Here is a 19,581-nt window from a genome sequence, read left to right on the forward strand (position 1 = left end):
ATCTATGTGAACTAAAGCATTGTTCGTTTACGTACGAAGTGTACGAACTAGGGAATGCAATCCCGCATGAGGAACTCAATCCCGGTATTCCGCGGGATTGCCATTTTAAGTCCCGCGGGATCCCGGTATTTGCGGGATCCCGCAAGTTAGTATACAGTTTTAGGAATTAGTACTAAATTTGAAGGTTGAAAACAAAAAGTACTTAAACTAAAATTAGAAATAGTAAATTTTGTATTAAAATAATACGGTATAATGACAGTAATCAAGAATTTAAGAACGTGTGTAAAGGCTTAATTAACGCGATTTCGTAAGTCCTGTACCACTCGTGGCACACACAATGTTTTTCATCACACCTGTGAGGAAAAAAGAGGGAAAACAATAAAAAATCTGCCTAATTTCGGACGTACCTACATAACAAAATTCCCTGGGTACAAATTTAAGATTTACGGACCGCGTCGCCTACGTAAAATAACACCTTTTACGAGCAAGTGTTATGAAATAAATAGACAAATTCGGGCAAAATGCTCTTCCGTGTCATTACCCCTTTCCTCCGTAGATGCATTAGGCTCCGTGAAGAATTTTCGCCAGTAGGCACGTGCCCGAGCCTGTGTTCCTTATAGTAACACGTAAGAACCACGTCGCTCTTCGATCCCGCAAATCCCGCGGGATCCCGCTTAATTTACGAGCGGGATTAATCCCGCAAATTGCATGCGGGATCCCGGTATTTCGGGATCCTGGTATCCCGGTATTGCATTCCCTAGTACGAACACGTCTACGCATCATCAGAGCCCCTGCGTGATTCATTGTATTGTACAAGTACATCATTTCGTCATAGCGCAGCCGAAATTTCGCTTGTGTTTGCTTACTCGTAGTACGCTACGAAAGAAAGTTGTTATGCAACAACAGCCTTAAAGAATATTTCCCTTATACAAACAAATCGCTTCGCTACTTTGTCTGCTTCATTACAGTTACGTATATTAGTCAATTATCTAATTGCAAAAAATAGCCGTGTGCCCACAGTGTGTGTAGGTAACAAAGCTCATTACAAGCTTTTTTATTTTTCGAAACAAGCTGAAATTCGTGTAGTGAAACGTGTGGAACTGTGGAATAAGCAAATTAAATGCGCGTGAACGGAGCTGATACAAGTGCTGCACCGACTTTTTATTTGTTTTTCCTGATGTGCATCTGTTTGTATATCAGGGCTGATTTAGTGATGTAACAGAGTTTAAATAATATACAAAACTGTTCCTTTCGCCGGGCTAAATTAGGCGTCAGATGATGGCTAACATTCCAATACGTACCTATTACCGTTGAAAAATGTTACATGTCTGGATCAGCGCAGCGTTTCCATTGTTAATTGTGATGTATGATGTACGTCCATAAAACTACGTTTTTGCAAAGAAAATAGTCATATCTACGACGTAATAGAAAAAAATGCGTTGCGAGTGAGGTCTAAAGTTGTATAATTATTTAGCATGGAACGGAGATTATAAATATTCAGATTGTTCATACAACTCGGAAAATTAGAACATTACCTACATTTTTCTGCCGACGGCAACTCTATAAATTGGATTTGTCGTCGTCGTTGGCGAACCCGGTTGAGAATAGAACCTGTTTTCATTCATTACTTCTACCTATGAAATTTATAAATAAGTTTGTTTGGTTTGAATGTTTATTCACATTTTCACATTCAATAAATTTGCTACCTGATCGGAACCCTTGTCCGTTTTGATTTATATGTATTTTATACACATTGCTTTTCGGAGAGGTACGTACTAGTACTACTCGTATTTACATCAAGGTTGCTCTTAGAAAACCTTAGAAAAGAACCGATACTTTCTGTAAACATCGTTAAAACATTGCTGTTATTTTTATATTACATACGAGTAAACTTACAAGATATACGCGGAGTTGAAGTGGGTCACTGTCAGTAACCGTGCTCACCGGCCGAGAATGTTAATAAGCCGACAACTATCTAAGAACTGTCAATACTCAATACAATATTGTGGGAATATTGTAGTAACGGAAACAGAACGTGATATTGAAGCAAGAGCAAGTAAACTACGTATTATTTATCGTTTACCCGCCGCCTTGCAAAATGATTTTGGAAACAATGGCTTGTAATGGCATCTCGGTTCTCTGAACATCAATGGCGCAAGACGAGTATTGTCTTAGATTATCTTTTTAATCCGCGGTAGTTTGCCGTTCCGTTACCAAATTACAATTAACTAAGAGGTTTGTTCAGCTACTCTTTGTTCAACGACATTGGCCTAATATTTTTATTTTCGTGAGACCAAAATATTCTTTCGTCGCGAGTCGTTTCAAAATCGGTAGTTTCGATATGTATGTCATTTTCCGTGTCGGGTTACCCATTGAGGGAACCTGCGTGAGGTGCACGTTGGTACAGTCGGTGCCAGGCTCCGGCCACCCTTCGTACACCCTTCAATGGTCGATAAGGTACGGCACAAAATGTCTGTACCCACAGACGACAGTTACCGCTATACGGAGTTGTAAACACATGGGCTGTAGCCCCTTTTGACATACTTTTTTCTGAAGTGCATTGCATTTAGACAACTTCAGTAGTTATACCTAGTCATCTATAGATCAATAGTATTTAGGTTTTGCAGATACAACATCAACATTCTTTGCTAAATGACCTGAAAGACCGTAAGCTAACGACCCAAAACAATGCTTCTGCCAAATGAAAACTCAGAAACCATTCAGATCACGTCCTGTAATTGTTTCAGCGACCGTAGCGACGACATTTACCTATCAACTCATCGGAATTAGGAAACCGATGATATTTTCTTAGCTAAAACAGCAAGTCGTGCGTATCACAGATTTTCGTTGTTTCTCCAAAACGGATCAGTTATGCGACGTAATCGCGTGTTTCGCCGCTTTCATCGATAGTGAACGCGTCCGTCCGGTCACGGTCGTTTGTAGTCGCTAATGCCGTCAGAGTCGCGGCCCGCGTCACTTCTCAGTACCTGTGCCCAGATTGCAAAACGTGGCACCCCGCGCTGGGCTCGCCGGCGGCTTGCCAACGCGCTTACTCTCTCTGACACACCGGAACGAAACCCGACTGCTAACTGCTGCCCTACTATCACTTCGCCAACAGATACGATACGGTTTACTAACGAATGGGCCAAAATCGTTTCCTAAAGTATCACATCCCAAACTATGTTTCCCAAATTATCATTTCCCAAAAAAATGTTTGGCAAAACAACTTATCGCAAATTTTCAGTTAGCAATAGTCTTTTTTGGCAAGTTATTGTTTAGCAAATAATTACTTGGACAAGTTTCATTTTACCAAATATTATTTAGTCAAATGTATCATTAAGCATAACTTACATGTCCCAAAATATTGCATGGCATACAATTTACATACCAATAAAGTGGAGGCTGCAGAATTTTATTTGTCTAGTATTTAACTGATCATTACATATACATAGTAAAATGTAACGTCAAAAAAAAAACATTCTTACTGCCAAAAATATGTAGTAAATGATCACTAAAATTAAAACTCCATTTTAATGTAAAATGACAACCAAATTTGTTACATCTTGCTATACTATTAAAGCAAATAACACCAAAGTAATCATTGTAACCCAAAAATAGTAAATAACCACCAATATTCAAACCACATTTTAGTTTAAAATGTCATGCAATTTTTTTACATCTCGTTATTCTATTAAATTAATTAATCCACTTCGATGACCTTTTTTTAGTACATAGAATTTCGTTTCTGTAAGGACCGCAGTTCTAACCTAACCTAACCCACATTTCTAATAGCATTTCGATTCTGTGAGGGTGACAGTTCTAACCTAACCTAACCCACTTTTCTGATAGCGGTTCCGTTTTGTGAGGATCGCAGTTCAAACCTAACCCAACCCACCCAAATTACGTAGAATTTAACGTACCTATTATAACATAACAAAAAGTACTTTAAATAGAGATGCCTATTTGTCAAATTTGCGAAGTGACAATTTTGACCAAACATCTTTTTGGAATATAATATTAGACAATAAAAAACGTTTGCTAAATAAGTTTTTGTCCTAATAACATTTGACAAAGTAAAATCATGCCAAATGATAATTTGACCAAATAAATTATATGCGAAGTGTAACTTTGCTAAAGGTTCCTTTGGGAAATGAAACTATTGCGATAAGTTTGTTGGGAAGTGAAATTTGGCGAAATGTATTTGGCCGAAACGAAAGTACACCATACGATACGATGCGACTCTCTAAATCTAAGATTCACATCTTGTATTGTTTTGCTTTTGTAAGTAACCAAATACAGGTCTGTTTACACCAGGATCATGCTGACAACATGGTAATTTGATTCTAGTCCGGTGAACACCAGCGTCGTGTCGAGTTTGTAAGCTATAAGCAGGTGCGCGCCCGTAGTCATTACTCGTAGGTAGGTAATAAGTTTGATGTTTCCTTGAGATTGTAAGGTATACTCATTCTAAATCGATATATCTGATCATTAAGACAAAGATGTCCCATGAGCTTTAAACTATACCAGTAAAATCGTTGCAAAACTATTTTTGAAGATACATAGTGCTATTGTAGCACAATTAATTGACAAGCAGTATGTTTATCTTGGCGATTAATTTATCGCTCATGATGTGACGTCACCAAGATCGAGAGCCACACATCGTACCCTATGCTTAAGTGCTAAGGCTGTCGGGGTGGAGCTTAGCGGCGCGGAGTCTCGCGTGCCTTCCATGTGACTCACGACTTTATCTTTGTACCTTTGCATTCCTTCGTCAATGCCGACCACGCATTTTAAGTAGTTATCAAATTCAATTAATGTAAAGTATCAATACTGAAGTGAAACGATCACTTTTTTATCCACGTCAACGACAGGACCTTATACGGTATGTTTGTGGGCACGTCTATTATATGATCATTAGTCTGACAAGGGGTGCGTTGATACTTCAGAAAGTTCAAGGTTAAGTAAGTAAACGGGCGTCTAAATCACCCTTTGACATTGATAAAGGAGAAGTAAAAAACTGGTCGCTGCATTTCTGTAACGAGGGCGCCGCTAATACAAAAGCCGGTTTTAAATGTTACATATATAGGTTTAGAGATAAGCGCTAGCGGAGAACGAAACGGCTGAGTGAAGACGATACTTATTACAGCGTCGTAGACGTCAATTAGTATTGCGTGACGCGACACCATATAACAGTTCAGTCGCATTACATAACAGACATGGGAGTCTTCACACAAGGGGACCGAGTTATCAAGCTCTGGGTACGTTAACTCTGAACTCCGCTTGTCGCGTGACCGCCGGGAGACTAGCTTCTTCTCGTTCTACATCTAAGCGATGACAGAGAGCAAACTCTCGTTAGCCGACGATGTGAACATACGACTTAGATAATATCATACACTCGTCGAGCTATCTAAATCGCAAACACATCAGGTTTCACGGTTCCCGCAACTTACTTTAACGAACACGCGATTTTATGAATGGCGGCGCATCCAAGTCTGCGACATTCAGATAATTTACTGAACCGCTATAATAAGCCGGTTGCTCGCAATAAGATACCGTGTCGAAAAATAGCTAGTCGGCGTACATTGACACATTTTATAGATATTCCGGTTAGAAATGCCAGAGCAGTTAATGTCGGTGGAAATGTGATTGAGTTTCCGCCGTTTAAATGCACGTGATGCATGCATATAGCTGTCCTTTTTTGACGGAGCAATTTCATGGATATTTCCTAAACTGAAAGCTGCTTGTAAGTAAAGAGATAAAACAACATTTTGGTAGATATAACAATTATGAGAACCGTTTAGCACATTTAGATGGTTTATAATTGCTCAAACGAACGAGGGTAATGTGCTCACGGGCTCTTAACCTTAGCATTCCTCGTTTTTGCCCCTTCATTAGTATCTTGAGCGACGTGCACAAAAAGAGCAAGTGTTTAAAGTGCTCGTGGAATGTGGAGAAATGTGAAGTGGTACCCTATTGATAAGGGAGTGTCGTGGCGGGTCCACTTGTTCCGCCCCAGATCACTCACTGGATGGAGCATAAAAGATAATTCACGGTCACCAAATGGAGATTTACTAATAGTATAGTAAAGTAAGAGCACTATGAACTCTTACTGAAAGAAGACGCGACTGCTCATTTCAATTCCGTGAGTACAAATTGTATTTATTTAAGTACACAAATAACAAATATTAGCAATTTAGACTTAATTGTAAAAATAAGCGTTTTCTACAACAGTTAATAGTATTACAACGTGTTGGATGCAACTAGGAATCGCAGCTAGAATGTGTGGTGACCACGAGTCTCGTATGTTAGTAGGGAAGGGAGTCTATGTGAGGTAGTCAGTGTTCCGCCCCTATGCACTTGCTGGAGGGTCGCTAGTTTTTGCACCCACCTCGTATGAACGGCGTGCGTTCCCACGCCACGCTAAACGGAATTAACGTGCTCAATGGAAAATAGACTGTTAGTGTTTACACGATCATAACCCGCGTGTATTGGTTGAATTGGCTCTTGGCATCCTGGCTTCATTGTTGAAGTTTACAGTTTACCCAATTAACTTTAATGGCTTGGAAAATTTTGCGGAACAATTTGAAATGGCGGATTTGATAGCAGGTATCGAAACGCTCATGGTGAATTAAATATCATTAAAGAAAGCCAGACAATCATGACTATGAGATGTTAAAATATTTAAGTACTATTTTATAAAAAAATTGTTTACATAGGTTTTTGAATAGAAATACAAATATTATCAAAACACTGATTTAAACTTTCTCTATTTTTACACATTATTAAATTGTTGTTGTTTAGCCAGTCTTCTCCGAGACCACGGGGACAAAGCCGTCCTCCTCGAAACGGCGGAGGTAAAGCTTAAAACTCAAATAAGTCCCGTTTTACAATTTAATAATCTTATCAAGTTTTATAAGTTCGTTAAGGCCGTGATACGGCGGTATTCTAAACTGGTTTACTTCCGTTCAGTTGGTTCCATCTAGATTCCAAACGAGAAAGCAAGAAAATATTGCACGCGTATATTTTTGATCATATCTAATTCGAGTTCAGACTAAACTGCGGCACCTTCTTTCTAGTATATTTATTTATATTTGTATATACAAACTTATGATAGAGTTGTCTGGTGTTTTTGCGTTACGTTGTGTGGGATGAGGAATGACGCTAAGTCTGCTTGACGCGGGTTCAGCATTCATAAAACATGTCCCGGCTAGTCAAACTTGACCCGAGATTCAAAACAGGTAACATGTGAACAAGGGTCTGATTGACTCCGCTCGGTGAACAGCCCAGTTGGGTGCGTGTGCGACCAGTTCACCGTAGCACAGGAAGGGGCAAGGTCGGCGTCCAACCGTGAAGTTCCGTCGCGATTGACATTTATGTGTCCCGTTCAAACTACATGCTATACAATTACATAGTTTACATACGTATACACTCATACACCTCTGATTTCTCCCTCGCTAAAGAAGATCCCTAGATAAAGAAGAGAAGAATAACAGCACTGAACAAAGCAGTGGCTGATCGTCTTGTGAATCGGAAGGCTAGCCAACGGGAATCGAGTTCTATCGAAGCCACGCCACTGGAATCAATGCGTAGGTTCTAGGCTAATATTAGTTAACGTGTGTTAACAATTAAGGCAAAGCTGCAGCGTCCAAGAGGCATTACCGTCGAGGAATTCGATAAAGATTCGTCAGAAATTTCCTAAGCTTCTAAGTTATTTGAATCAATATCGGCTGCCCTACTGAACTATCACCTCACAAATAAGTTGGTTCGCGATAGAACTATCCTTTGGCATTTAAATCAATGAAGCCATTTGTCATCGGCTGGTTAATTCGTATCAACTTATCGCAGCTGCCTGCTACATGATTGGTCGAATTTAGTTGACCTGAATAACGCATGATGTATTTCTACTGATGCTTAGATTATTTGTTCAATTAGAGTAGTAATTGTTTGTTAACTTTTGTATAATCAACGTATTTCTCACAATTAGTTTTAATATTTAGGCTACTTGCGAGGTGGGAGGGCGGGCGGGCGGTTTGATAAAGTTTAATGAGGAAAGTCTAGCAGCCAAATCCAGTTGGCTTGGCATGTTAGAGGCTTACCTATTATGTGCAGCAGTAACTGAGTATGAGTAGTATGGGCTGATAGATATGATGATTTGAAAATAGAGTCTCACTTCTGCGAAATGATGTGCGGAATTCAATCAGTGTTTATTTAATTATGTACTATAACTTTAGACTAGATCAAACATCATAATTCGTATTTTTTATTGCAGAATTCTCAAGGGAATGTATGCAAGTACTAGGTGCTTGCATCTAGAACATTGCAGCTGCAAGCGCACTAGCAGCGGAAGCGTTTTCAAATAACATTAACATTACAGCCCGCCGGCTGTACGGGTTCTGACAGCTAACACTAATAAACTGGCTTCGGATGAAATTTTCAAATGGGAAACGTTTCCTAGTAACGCGAAACGTATACGTTAATCTATTTCCACGTACTAACATTACGTGCCCGCTGCTGATTGGAATGCAGCAGATGCATATGCATACAATATGGATTCCTTAGGCAATTGCTTTATTACAATGATGATGCCCCGAAGTACTTGATAGCTTCAAAACAATCATAATTCAATCAATATACGTGTTGTAATTGGTGGTATATGCGATAACCACTGTTGTGTTGGCAGTTTTGGCTTTTTGCGGTGATCACGGCTGAGGTCATTTACCCTTTGTTATGGTATGGGGTTTTAGTCTGCCCATTTTACAAGTATTAGGTGGTATATGCTTAAATGGTAACTACCTAAAAATCTACTTCAATACAAAGGTCACATTGGATCAAATTAAACATTCAAATCGTTTTAGGCAATGAGTGAACGATTTTACGGGCATATCGGTCGCGGTGTTTCACGACGGGGCCATATGTTTACGTTATAAATACTGAAGTGCGCGTGTGGAGGTGCGCCTGCTGTACCAGTATACCTATATGATAAATGCCAAGTCCGCCCACTTTGTGCGCATACATATTTTCTTCAACATATTTTTGAAAAAGGAAACTATTAATTAGAACTCCACAACCAGAGATGGGCAAAATGTAATCGACTAACGATTAACGATTAAGACTAAAAGAATTAATTGCGACTGACGATTGAAAACGACGACTGATCAATCGTAGTTGTATAGAGTGCAACTAATTTAGTTGCAACTAAATTAGTTGCCGATTGATTACGGACAACTAATTTTTGTAATCGACTAATTAGTTAGACTATTTTTTTTCCGCGACTAATGTTAGAAACAAATTAAATGGAAAACCTCGGTATGGCTATGTTGACAGCCAGCAGATTAGGACATCTTAACGCATGTATAAAAATGAAGCACATGTGTTACTTGCGATATTTTGACCATTTTTATGGAGTGTATCATTTCTCTTATCTAAGGGTAAATAAAAATTGGGTACTTTGTGCATTGACACTTAAAACACAATTTTATAAATAAAACTTTGTATTTTGTTGTTAATCAATGTCAATCGTAAAAATAAAATAAAAAATCAAGTCAAACGTTCTATATACGATAAAATGTTCATATCATATGTTATATGTAATATAAAACATTAAAAAACACAGTTATAATAAATCAAACTTTGTATATGAAACATTCAAAGCAAAAAGTATCAAAAAATCAAAAAAGCTTATAAAAAATCAACATGTTTGTATATACATCATAACATTATGCATGCTCAGAAATTAAAATTTGCGAAGTATGTTTTGCATTTGTGACATTTACTTATTATTTAATCAGTGAGTAATATAAAAAAATTGTTTATAATTAATAAAACAGACACATTTCCAATATTGTGATAGGTTTAAAAACAAGGACATATTCATTGGTAAATATTTTTTTACTATGTAATCTATAGAATATTTTTACTTTTTTAAGTTCGTTTTCAATACTACTCTCTCTTCAAATAGATGATCTGAGAGCCTATTTGATTTAGGGAGATTCATCATTGTGGTATATGAAAAAACTCTCTCGACAGATGCTTAAGATGGCAAGGGTAGTGACTAGTTTTAATATAGATTTAACCGTGAAATTTAGTCGATTGAAACTAAAACTAATTTAGTTGTTAGTTGTACATTCTCACAACTAATTTAATCGCAACTAAATTAATCGCGATTAAAAAATGACGATTGATATTTTTAATCGATTGATTAGTTAACTAAAAAATTAATCGATTAATGCCCATCTCTGTCCACAACAACGTAATCAGGCGCATTTAGACGCCATGCATGATCGATCGATTCGATTACTGATTGCAGGAAATAGTCAATCAATGAACATTCAGCGAGCATTTTTGTCGAGTCAAGAAATGCCTCACGAAAATAGAAAGTGCCTTAAACTTTGGCTAGCCGCCTGACCTCTTTGTTTGATTACCCACCATCGGCGTTGCCATAGACACTGCTTGATTCAACAATTTCACCGTGTTTTTCGCTCGTTAGAGTGCACATTGGGAAATGCCTTGAAACGCTCGCTAGTTACATTAGGTACATCAATCAAAACGGAGCGGAAAGAAAATGACAGGTGATCGGAAACAACTCCATTACGTACTGTTATACAAATCGGTGTCGTTCTTCATAGTCGACTAATCATTGCATAAATGTATTGGTAGATCGAGTTTTCCTCAGTTTTACTAAACACGTAGATGTTTTATCCTTGCTGCGACTACAGTCTTACTTATTATCGTCCCTTCATTATTGGAAATGATGTATCCTGTAAACTTGTAATGTTACATTCAGCGTTATCGTAAAATTTATCGTAATCGTCAATTGATAGATCCGATAGTAATCGCGCCCGTACACCGAGTAGGTGTGCCGAAGCGGGTTTTGTCAACAAATATTATGTTATCTCCTAACACTGGCATTGTCCAGGCTCCGGTGCGCTGTGTCACCGACACTATGGTAGTAACGGAGTACACAACAATCCATAACAATTGTTGATTGTGATCATGGTATCTAGACACGCGGCAGCGTGTCAAGCCAAGTTCAAGCAAAGGAACTGGCTAGCCAGCGCCAAGTGTAATATTACACGAACCACTTGGTGCCACTTTTGACCCTTCTATAACTCAAAACATCTTTAACGTAAACACATAAAACTACGTGTGTTTAATTATATCCATAAGGACATCTAGAAGCCCAAATTTCATGAAGCTAGCTCAAACGGTTATAAAGATATGAAGGTCAAAAAGTCGTAAATTTTAAGACTGACTGACATACCTATAGTACCTAAACCTAACCTACTTCCAGATGACCTAGAAGGATGAAATTTGGAATCCAGCTCAGTTATTGTGTGAAAGCGTAGGAAAAAATCTAAAAATTAAAAAAAGTTATAAAATAGGGGGGGTCCCCATACAAAAAAACCATTTTTTATTGTGACTGACATATAAGTACCTAAACCTAACCTACTTCCAGATGACCTAGAAGGATGAAATTTGGAATCCGGCTCAGTTATTGTGTGAAAGCGTAGGAAAAAATCTAAAAATTAAAAAAAGTTATAAAATAGGGGGGGTCCCCATACAAAAAAACCATTTTTTATTGTGACTGACATATAAGTACCTAAACCTAACCTACTTCCAGATGACCTAGAAGGATGAAATTTGGAATCCAGCTCGGTTATTGTGTGTAAGCGTAGGAAAAAATCTAAAAATAAAAAAAGTTAAAAAATAGGGGGGGTCCCCATACAAAAAACCTGTAATACGCGCTAAACAACCGGCCAACGGTGTGTCGTTGGCGGCGCGCGGCACCACATAATTAATACAAAGAACAGAAGTAAAAAACATGCAGCGGAAACACAAGAAAAAACATTAAATCTCAATACCTGCCTAGTTTTCTTTACAAAAAGTATTGATATCCCATCAAAAACATAAATGTAAAAAAGGAGAGCCAAGTTCAATACAAAAATTATGCTTGGCTGTGGGGTTCGCCGCAAAAAGAATGGAGATTTAAATGAGTGCCAAGTTCTATGCAAAATCCAAATATGTATTTATAGGAACAAAATAACATTATAAACAAGTATTAAACTCTATTTCTTTGCTTTATTGGATACCTATAACAATTGCTGTTATTTAAAAAAAATGTGAGATCTTAAAGTAGGTTAGATTTGGCTTGGCCAGTTTTTATCAGAATTACAAAATATATATATTGAATAACTTTATAAAATGACTGATGTAATGAAAACTGGCCAAGTCAAATCTAACCTGCTTTAAGATCTCGCATTTTTTTTAAATAACAGCAATTGTTATAGGTATCCAATAAAGCAAAGAAATAGAGTTTAATACTTGTTTATAATGTTATTTTGTTCCTATAAATACATATTTGGATTTTGCATAGAACTTGGCACTCATTTAAATCTCCATTCTTTTTGCGGCGAACCCCACAGCCAAGCATAATTTTTGTATTGAACTTGGCTCTCCTTTTTTACATTTATGTTTTTGATGGGATAATAATATACTCCGCCTGGTACTCTCTTCCCGTCTTTTCTAGGTCACCTGACTGACACAAGCCTACGTCATCATGCGACAGCGCTATATGATAATATGCGATAGCGCTATATATAGCGGCCATGTTATTGTGACGTAGGCTTGTGTCACTCTGGGAAGAGAAGACCATGTTTTATTAGACTATGATTGTGATATAGATTATTATGTATGTTAGACAGTGTATCGATAATACCAAAAAGAATAGATAGTATAGAGGGGTCCTGTCATTGTCAAATTTGTAGTCACGGTACATTTACTGCCATCTATCGACACACGATTAAAACTTAAAATAAAATTGAAAATGTATAAATTAATCAAAATATGTTTACGGATAAATAATTTTTATTTTTTATTGTTCCATACTGACCCATGTTCTTTCACTGATATGTGTTAAAATTGTTGACTATCAAACGGTGTCGTCAACGCCATCTAGCCGACAATAGGCCAAAGGTATAAATTATAATGGCGCCATCTATTCGAGAATGACTTTTTCTCCACATCCGAGGCACGTTTTTTTCTTAGACTTTATTTATCTTATACAAAGTTATATATATCTCTGATAATACTAAAAAAGTATTTGAAATGGAATTGTTGTGAATACAAAGTACCTACGTAATTTTTCGTTTTACTTGTGCGGACTGTAACGGTATCCTCAAACGTAATATAGTTGAAATTTTTGAAGCTGACCTCTTCTCAGCTCATAAAGGATCGTTTAGGTTTAGGCTACATTTCAAATTTAATTAGTGGGGTAAGGGCAAAAAATAGTCCGTATATTGTTCCTTGGAACTGTCAATGCTTACATAGAATTAACGGGTAGCTTGTAGAAATTTTATGTTATTTCTTCTCAGAATGCCGAGCTTGTCCCTTACAAAAGAAAAAAAAATCACGATATGGCGTGGCAACTTCCCGCAAGAAAGCCCATGTAGTTTTCTGCACTGTGAAGCTAATTTTGTACGTAATTTGGTTACAGACTGACTTGATGCGGTGACACGATGGACGCGGCGGACAAGCGCATGCTGGAGCGCGAGGCGCTCCGCAACATGATCCAACAGTGGAACGCCAACCGGCTCGATCTGTTCGAGCTGAGCGAGCCCAACGAGGTAAATAAAATATATCATACTGACACGGCTAAGGCCCCGACAAAACTAGTGCATGAAAGGAACGAATCGGTTTGATGAACCCGGGCTCGCGTGAGTTGTCTACGACGGCGACGTCACATCAAAATGTATCGCGGATCCACAGAAAATTGTATTAATGTATTCCGTGCACGGATCGGTGAGAAATCGTGCTATAAAGAGAGTGATGCTGGATACCTATACACTTAATACGAATTTAACCTTTTAACCGCCAGCAATTTTTGATCGAGCGTGCTCGTGTCGCCACCGACAGTAATTGTACCACGCAGAGTAAGGTTGGCATAGTTACGGGAGTTATAAATGTGCTGTAAAAACCAAATCAGATCTTTGTCTTATTTATCAGACTGTGGCGAAATGAGCTGGATATGTAATGTCTTATATATCAGACTCTGGCGGTTAAAGGGTTAAAGAGTGACTGTGGTCAGAGTTCCACATTTTGTGCCTCTGACAGTCCTAATACTTCACCGTCTTATTTCCTTACCAAGTACCAACACTATCAAATAGGTAGGTATCGAAAACTTAATCTAGTACAAAGGTACGAAACCAAGGTCTTTCGTAGTTAAAATTAGCTTGTCCGTATCCGTACTAGTGGTACAGTAGCGGTTAATGCAGTGTTTTTGCCTAAACGCGTGAATCATAAAATGGCTGTAAAAGCCGAGACGGGGCCGTACAGTACAGGTATTGTTTATATGTGAACGGGTAAGACTCCCAGACGACGGTTCATTTTTATAGTTGTTACATGGAGAACTTGTTGTTGTTGGGCACGATCACCATAATATAGGTGACTTTATTCTATATTAGACATTAAAGCTATAATTTATTTCGTATATACTGGTTGGATCCTTGGCATGCATTTTTTTTAATAGCCTGTTACGAAGGTTGGGAAAGGGCTTTCCCCTTGATTTTCACGACTCCCGTTGTTTAGTTTTTTCCGGCCAGTTATTAATGAAGGTGTCTAATCTCCATTTATAATGTAATAATGTAAGTAATAACATTAATAACTATCGGGCGACGGGAAAATTTAAACACAACTAGACATTTACATGGCATTCCATTTCCTCTACACGAATAGATCTTGTTTGTTTTGTATTGTAGGTATTCTTTTGTATCAACAATGACTATAAAACGAGTTCCTTTTACGAAACCTTTAACGCAGCATTTACTTTGTCAACATAAACAAATCTTATCTGTGGAGCGTAGATTATACGTGATAACGACTTGTTCCCTCAACTCTTTGTTCCTTCCTTGCTATGACTTTCGTTGTAGAATGTATACTTAAAAAACATAGTTCTTGATATTTGCCCTTGGTCTCTTCAAAAGGTATTTGCCGTTGGTCACAAGCCACTGTTGTACTCACGGAATACAATAGATGTAGGTACTAATAAATCGTCTTTCTTGAAAATCGATATAAAATTGTGTCTTGGTCTCATCGTCACAAATTATGAGGCTAAAGTTTATGCGACAATAAGGACAAGTTTGTATATTCATTATAAAACACACGAAATACATGCAAATGAAATTCCAGCTTGGGTTTGCTAAGGTCAAATATTTGATAGGCGATTTGAACCTGATTTGAAATTTGTTTACATATGTGCTTACCAAAACGGTGAATATTTACAATTATATCTTAAGTCTACATAACGAAATTGATTATTGCGTGTGAATTGCTAGTAAAGACTTCATCAAATTTGATGAATAATTATTACGTATTATGTGACCGGATGTATTATGCGGCGGAAGTTGCTTTTTATTAGTCACAATATTAAAGTATAAAACTCTTGTATTTACAGAATTTGGAGTTCCATGGGGTTATGCGGTTTTATTTCCAAGACTCGGGGCAGAAGATAGCGACGAAGTGTATCCGTGTTGCCTCCGATGCCACCGTCAGCGATGTCATAGGTGAGTTGAGAGTAAAATTAAATGCAATCTTTAGAAAAACTGATCAAGTGATCATTTCTACTTTCCGACGCGGCTTAGTAAACACTTGCCTATACGATTCTTAGAAACATGAAGGGGACAGCAATCCCTAGTTTATATTTTGACTATTAAATCTAATTTATGTCGTAATAAATAGGTATGTGGTTTCCGTCACATTTGAGCAAAAGTAATAATATCGACTCGCAGGATTTTAGGACTCAACTACACGTTAGCAAATAATGTCTTGAAAACACAGAATTTGTCCAACATTATCAATACAACACATTTGTATAAAGTATTGCTTGTACACCTGAGAGGCATTACATTAACGTATTAGTACAAAGACACTAACTAGTCTTTGAAGGATTTTGCATTGGTTGCCCAGCCAATGTACCAGTAATGAGGATGAGCGTCTAACCATGCATAACGGACACATCCTCATCTATCGCCATCCATCATCATTGAAGCTTCGGCTGCGAAATCAAACATCAATCGAAACTCTAATTTGAAACGAACCCAGTGGTTCAAAATTGTTCTTTATCATTTTACATGTAAAGTTCAAAGTCTTTCGCTGAATCATGATTTTAAATGACCTTTTGCCATTTTGGTTGTTAAAATGTACTTTATATTATTGATGATCAATATTGCTTTCACTTGTGTGGCATCATTGTGCTAAGGCAGGGGTTCTCCAAACTTTTTTACCTGAGTGCCATATTGCGCCTCAGAAACTCCGCGCGGGCCACCGTGGACGCCGGGGGGGGGGGGGATCTGGTTTGGTTGCTGCTGTTAGGGCCGAACCCCTGGAGCCTGGTTCCCGCGGGCCGGGGTTTGGAGAGCCCTGTGTTAAGGCATCATTTGGCAAAACGGTCGATAGAAAGGAAATAACAATGTAGCTAACTAGCTAACTCAGAAGCAGTGCGCAGGAGCCATGGTGACGATAAGCAATGCCTACAGTTTTAGGTCTTCGTTCGTTGCTTAAATATGCAGTTATGTAAATGCATGTCTACTTGTACAACCTATAGATATAATTCATTTCCCATTTTTCAGAAACCCTGATCGAGAAGTTCCGCCCAGACATGCGAATGCTGTCGCTCGGCTCATACTCTCTGTGGGAGACGCACGGGCCCGACGACGAGCGACGACTCGAGCCGCACGAGAAACCGTTGCTGGTGCAGTTGAACTGGCACGCGGATGATCGCGAGGGCCGGTTCTTGCTCAAATGCACTACTAATGCTGACGTGAGTATAATAGGCTCGTATATTAACAAATGTACTCGCCGTGGGACGGTCGGGCCCGACTACGAGCGACGACTCAAGCCGCACGAGAAACCGTTACTGGTGAAGTTGAACTGGCACGCGGACGACCGCGAGGGCCGATTCCTGCTCAAATGGACTACTAATGCTGACGTAAGTAAGCTCATATATTGTCAAATGTACTCGCCGTGGGACGGTCGGGCCCGACTACGAGCGACGACTCGAGCCGCACGAGAAGCCGTTGCTGGTGCAGTTGAACTGGCACGCGGACGACCGCGAGGGCCGGTTCCTGCTCAAATGCACTACTAATGCTGACGTGAGTATAATAGGCTCGTATATTAACAAATGTACTCGCCGTGGGACGGTCGGGCCCGACTACGAGCGACGACTCAAGCCGCACGAGAAGCCGTTACTGGTGAAGTTGAACTGGCACGCGGACGACCGCGAGGGCCGATTCCTGCTCAAATGGACTACTAATGCTGACGTAAGTAAGCTCATATATTGTCAAATGTACTCGCCGTGGGACGGTCGGGCCCGACTACGAGCGACGACTCGAGCCGCACGAGAAGCCGTTGCTGGTGCAGTTGAACTGGCACGCGGACGACCGCGAGGGCCGGTTCCTGCTCAAATGCACTACTAATGCTGACGTGAGTATAATAGGCACGTATATTAACAAATGTACTCGCCTTGGGACGGTCGGGCCCGACTACGAGCGACGACTCGAGCCGCACGAGAAGCCGTTACTGGTGCAGTTGAACTGGCACGCGGACGACCGCGGTGGCAGGTTTCTGCTTACAGCAATTAATAGTGCTGACATAAATACCGGTGTTTTGACTTGGTGTTAGTCGTACTCGCCGTGGGGTACTAGTTCTACTAAATACGGACGACAAACAACTATCAACTTCTTGTTAGATTTGATAAACGTTTATGTATAACGCCAAAATTATTTACATTTAACTTGAATACCGTTTTATTTTGATGGGGGTACTTGTAGTGCACACTTCGTCGTTAATGTCAATAAATTGCAAGTGCAACTGGTTGGTGTTCGTAATTAGATCAATAAAATGATCAAAGTAACTTTGATGTGGGTCTGTCCATAAATCGCGATCAAACGCTCGCTATATTTAAAGTCATCGAGAAGGTTTCGCAACGCGAGAATGTTGCGCCCCGGTCTTCCGGTCGTGATTAAATGCAATTCATAGCAATTAAACACCGCGGCGTCAAAGACAAGTGTCATTTATATGATTCATACACGAGTCTTACGTTCGCAAGAGTATCTTTTAGATGATTCGTTTTCATTTTTATTTAAGTACCACCAGGTACCACGAAAAAATACAACTTGACTCCTACCACGCTAAGTTTGTACCACCGACTTAGCAGTGACATTACATACATATCCCATACTTGACACCATACTCTATAAAATGTTATTACACGATCTTGTGACTGACGAAACAAATTTGTGTCAGATATTTTTGTTCGCCTGGTTGTGTGTACGCAGTAGTATATTAGAGTCAGTGACCATGACAATACAGTACCATGGTCAACCTAAAGATGTACCTACTCCCTTATTCATGAAACTTAGCAACCTCCTACCCAACCGTTACATGCTGTCTCTTTCTACGGACAAACGATTATAAACTATTTTTTAGATTTGACATACGATTATGAATAACGTGAATAGGGTCCACCAATAGTTAGTTACACCCGCTACCCCCTCTGCCACGCATACGGTAATTTTACTCCATGTTCGAGTCGAAAGTGTCTTTGTGTGACGTCCGTGTCTTTGAACGAACCAATCACGGCACGGGATTTCGCTCACCTCGTCCCGCGCACCCCCGCATTTCTGGCATCATCGGTTGCATGAAATAATTGCTCTAAACTCGGTCTAGAGGATTCCTAGTCTATGGTTAGTTATGAATTATGATGGTACGACAGGCTCGAGTTCATCTTATTGACTCACAATAATCTTTTTCCCTCCAGAATTCCCTGTCGTCGGTCAACGAGAAAGGTGACCAAAACTTCAAGCGGAAATTGTCCAAACGCGAAAAGAAAGAGCTCAAGAAGAAGGAGAAACTATCCAGACTGAAGTCCGACTCGAACAACGAGAACAGACCTGTTGCTGAGAAACTTTACACAGGTGATTGTGGTTGTGGGTCTTAGTTTTGTTTTAGGTCATTAGTCGGCCTTGGAAAAGTTTGCGAGTAAATTTTAGTCAAAGGCAAATAGGCTTTGACTTAACCATTGTTTCATAAGGGAACATGGATTGAGAAACATGACAATAATAAATAGTAAGTTCCGTAAATAATGACCAGGCTTTGTCTGGCGATATATTGCGCCACTTTTAACGGGAAACTTTGAAATCGATTCGGAAGTTGATGACTTTATAATATTGTTTTCCTTTAGGTTTTGATGAGTAGGCCCCTCAACCTCCTTATGGTGCAAAAAGTATTTCATAGATACATGGTTCATTACCTTATTAGTAGGATTTTCATGTCAGTTCGACGAGTTGATTATCTACCGTGGCACTCTTTATACGGATCACAACAGAGGTCTATTGGGACCAGAATATGCCTGACCCAGATACCGTACAGTGTCCGTCTAAATGGCGTATGCGCCGAGAATGCATCTAGCCTTTTTAGCGTCATAGCTTCCCTGTCTCGATAAGACTTCTAAGGGCGTGTTCACACTAGCGTTTCTGCCCCGCGTTTCGGCATATCCCTACAATATTACACGCCGCGTAGTTTACGCGG

General features: G+C 39.2%; 1 protein-coding gene across 1 annotated transcript in view; it reads left to right on the forward strand.

Moving 5' to 3' along the window:
• LOC134666186 (uncharacterized) overlaps positions 1–19,581 on the forward strand; it is a 129,806-nt gene that overhangs the window by 12,019 nt on the left and 98,206 nt on the right. Inside the window, exons 3-6 of the mRNA XM_063523337.1 lie at positions 13,493–13,622; positions 15,449–15,557; positions 16,623–16,813; positions 18,812–18,968. Coding sequence (XP_063379407.1) covers positions 13,515–13,622; positions 15,449–15,557; positions 16,623–16,813; positions 18,812–18,968 — 565 coding nt within the window. The 5' untranslated portion in view covers positions 13,493–13,514. The remainder of the gene's footprint in view (positions 1–13,492; positions 13,623–15,448; positions 15,558–16,622; positions 16,814–18,811; positions 18,969–19,581) is intronic.

The sequence above is a fragment of the Cydia fagiglandana genome, chromosome 7, assembly GCF_963556715.1.
Source record: "Cydia fagiglandana chromosome 7, ilCydFagi1.1, whole genome shotgun sequence".
Lineage (NCBI taxonomy): Eukaryota > Metazoa > Arthropoda > Insecta > Lepidoptera > Tortricidae > Cydia > Cydia fagiglandana.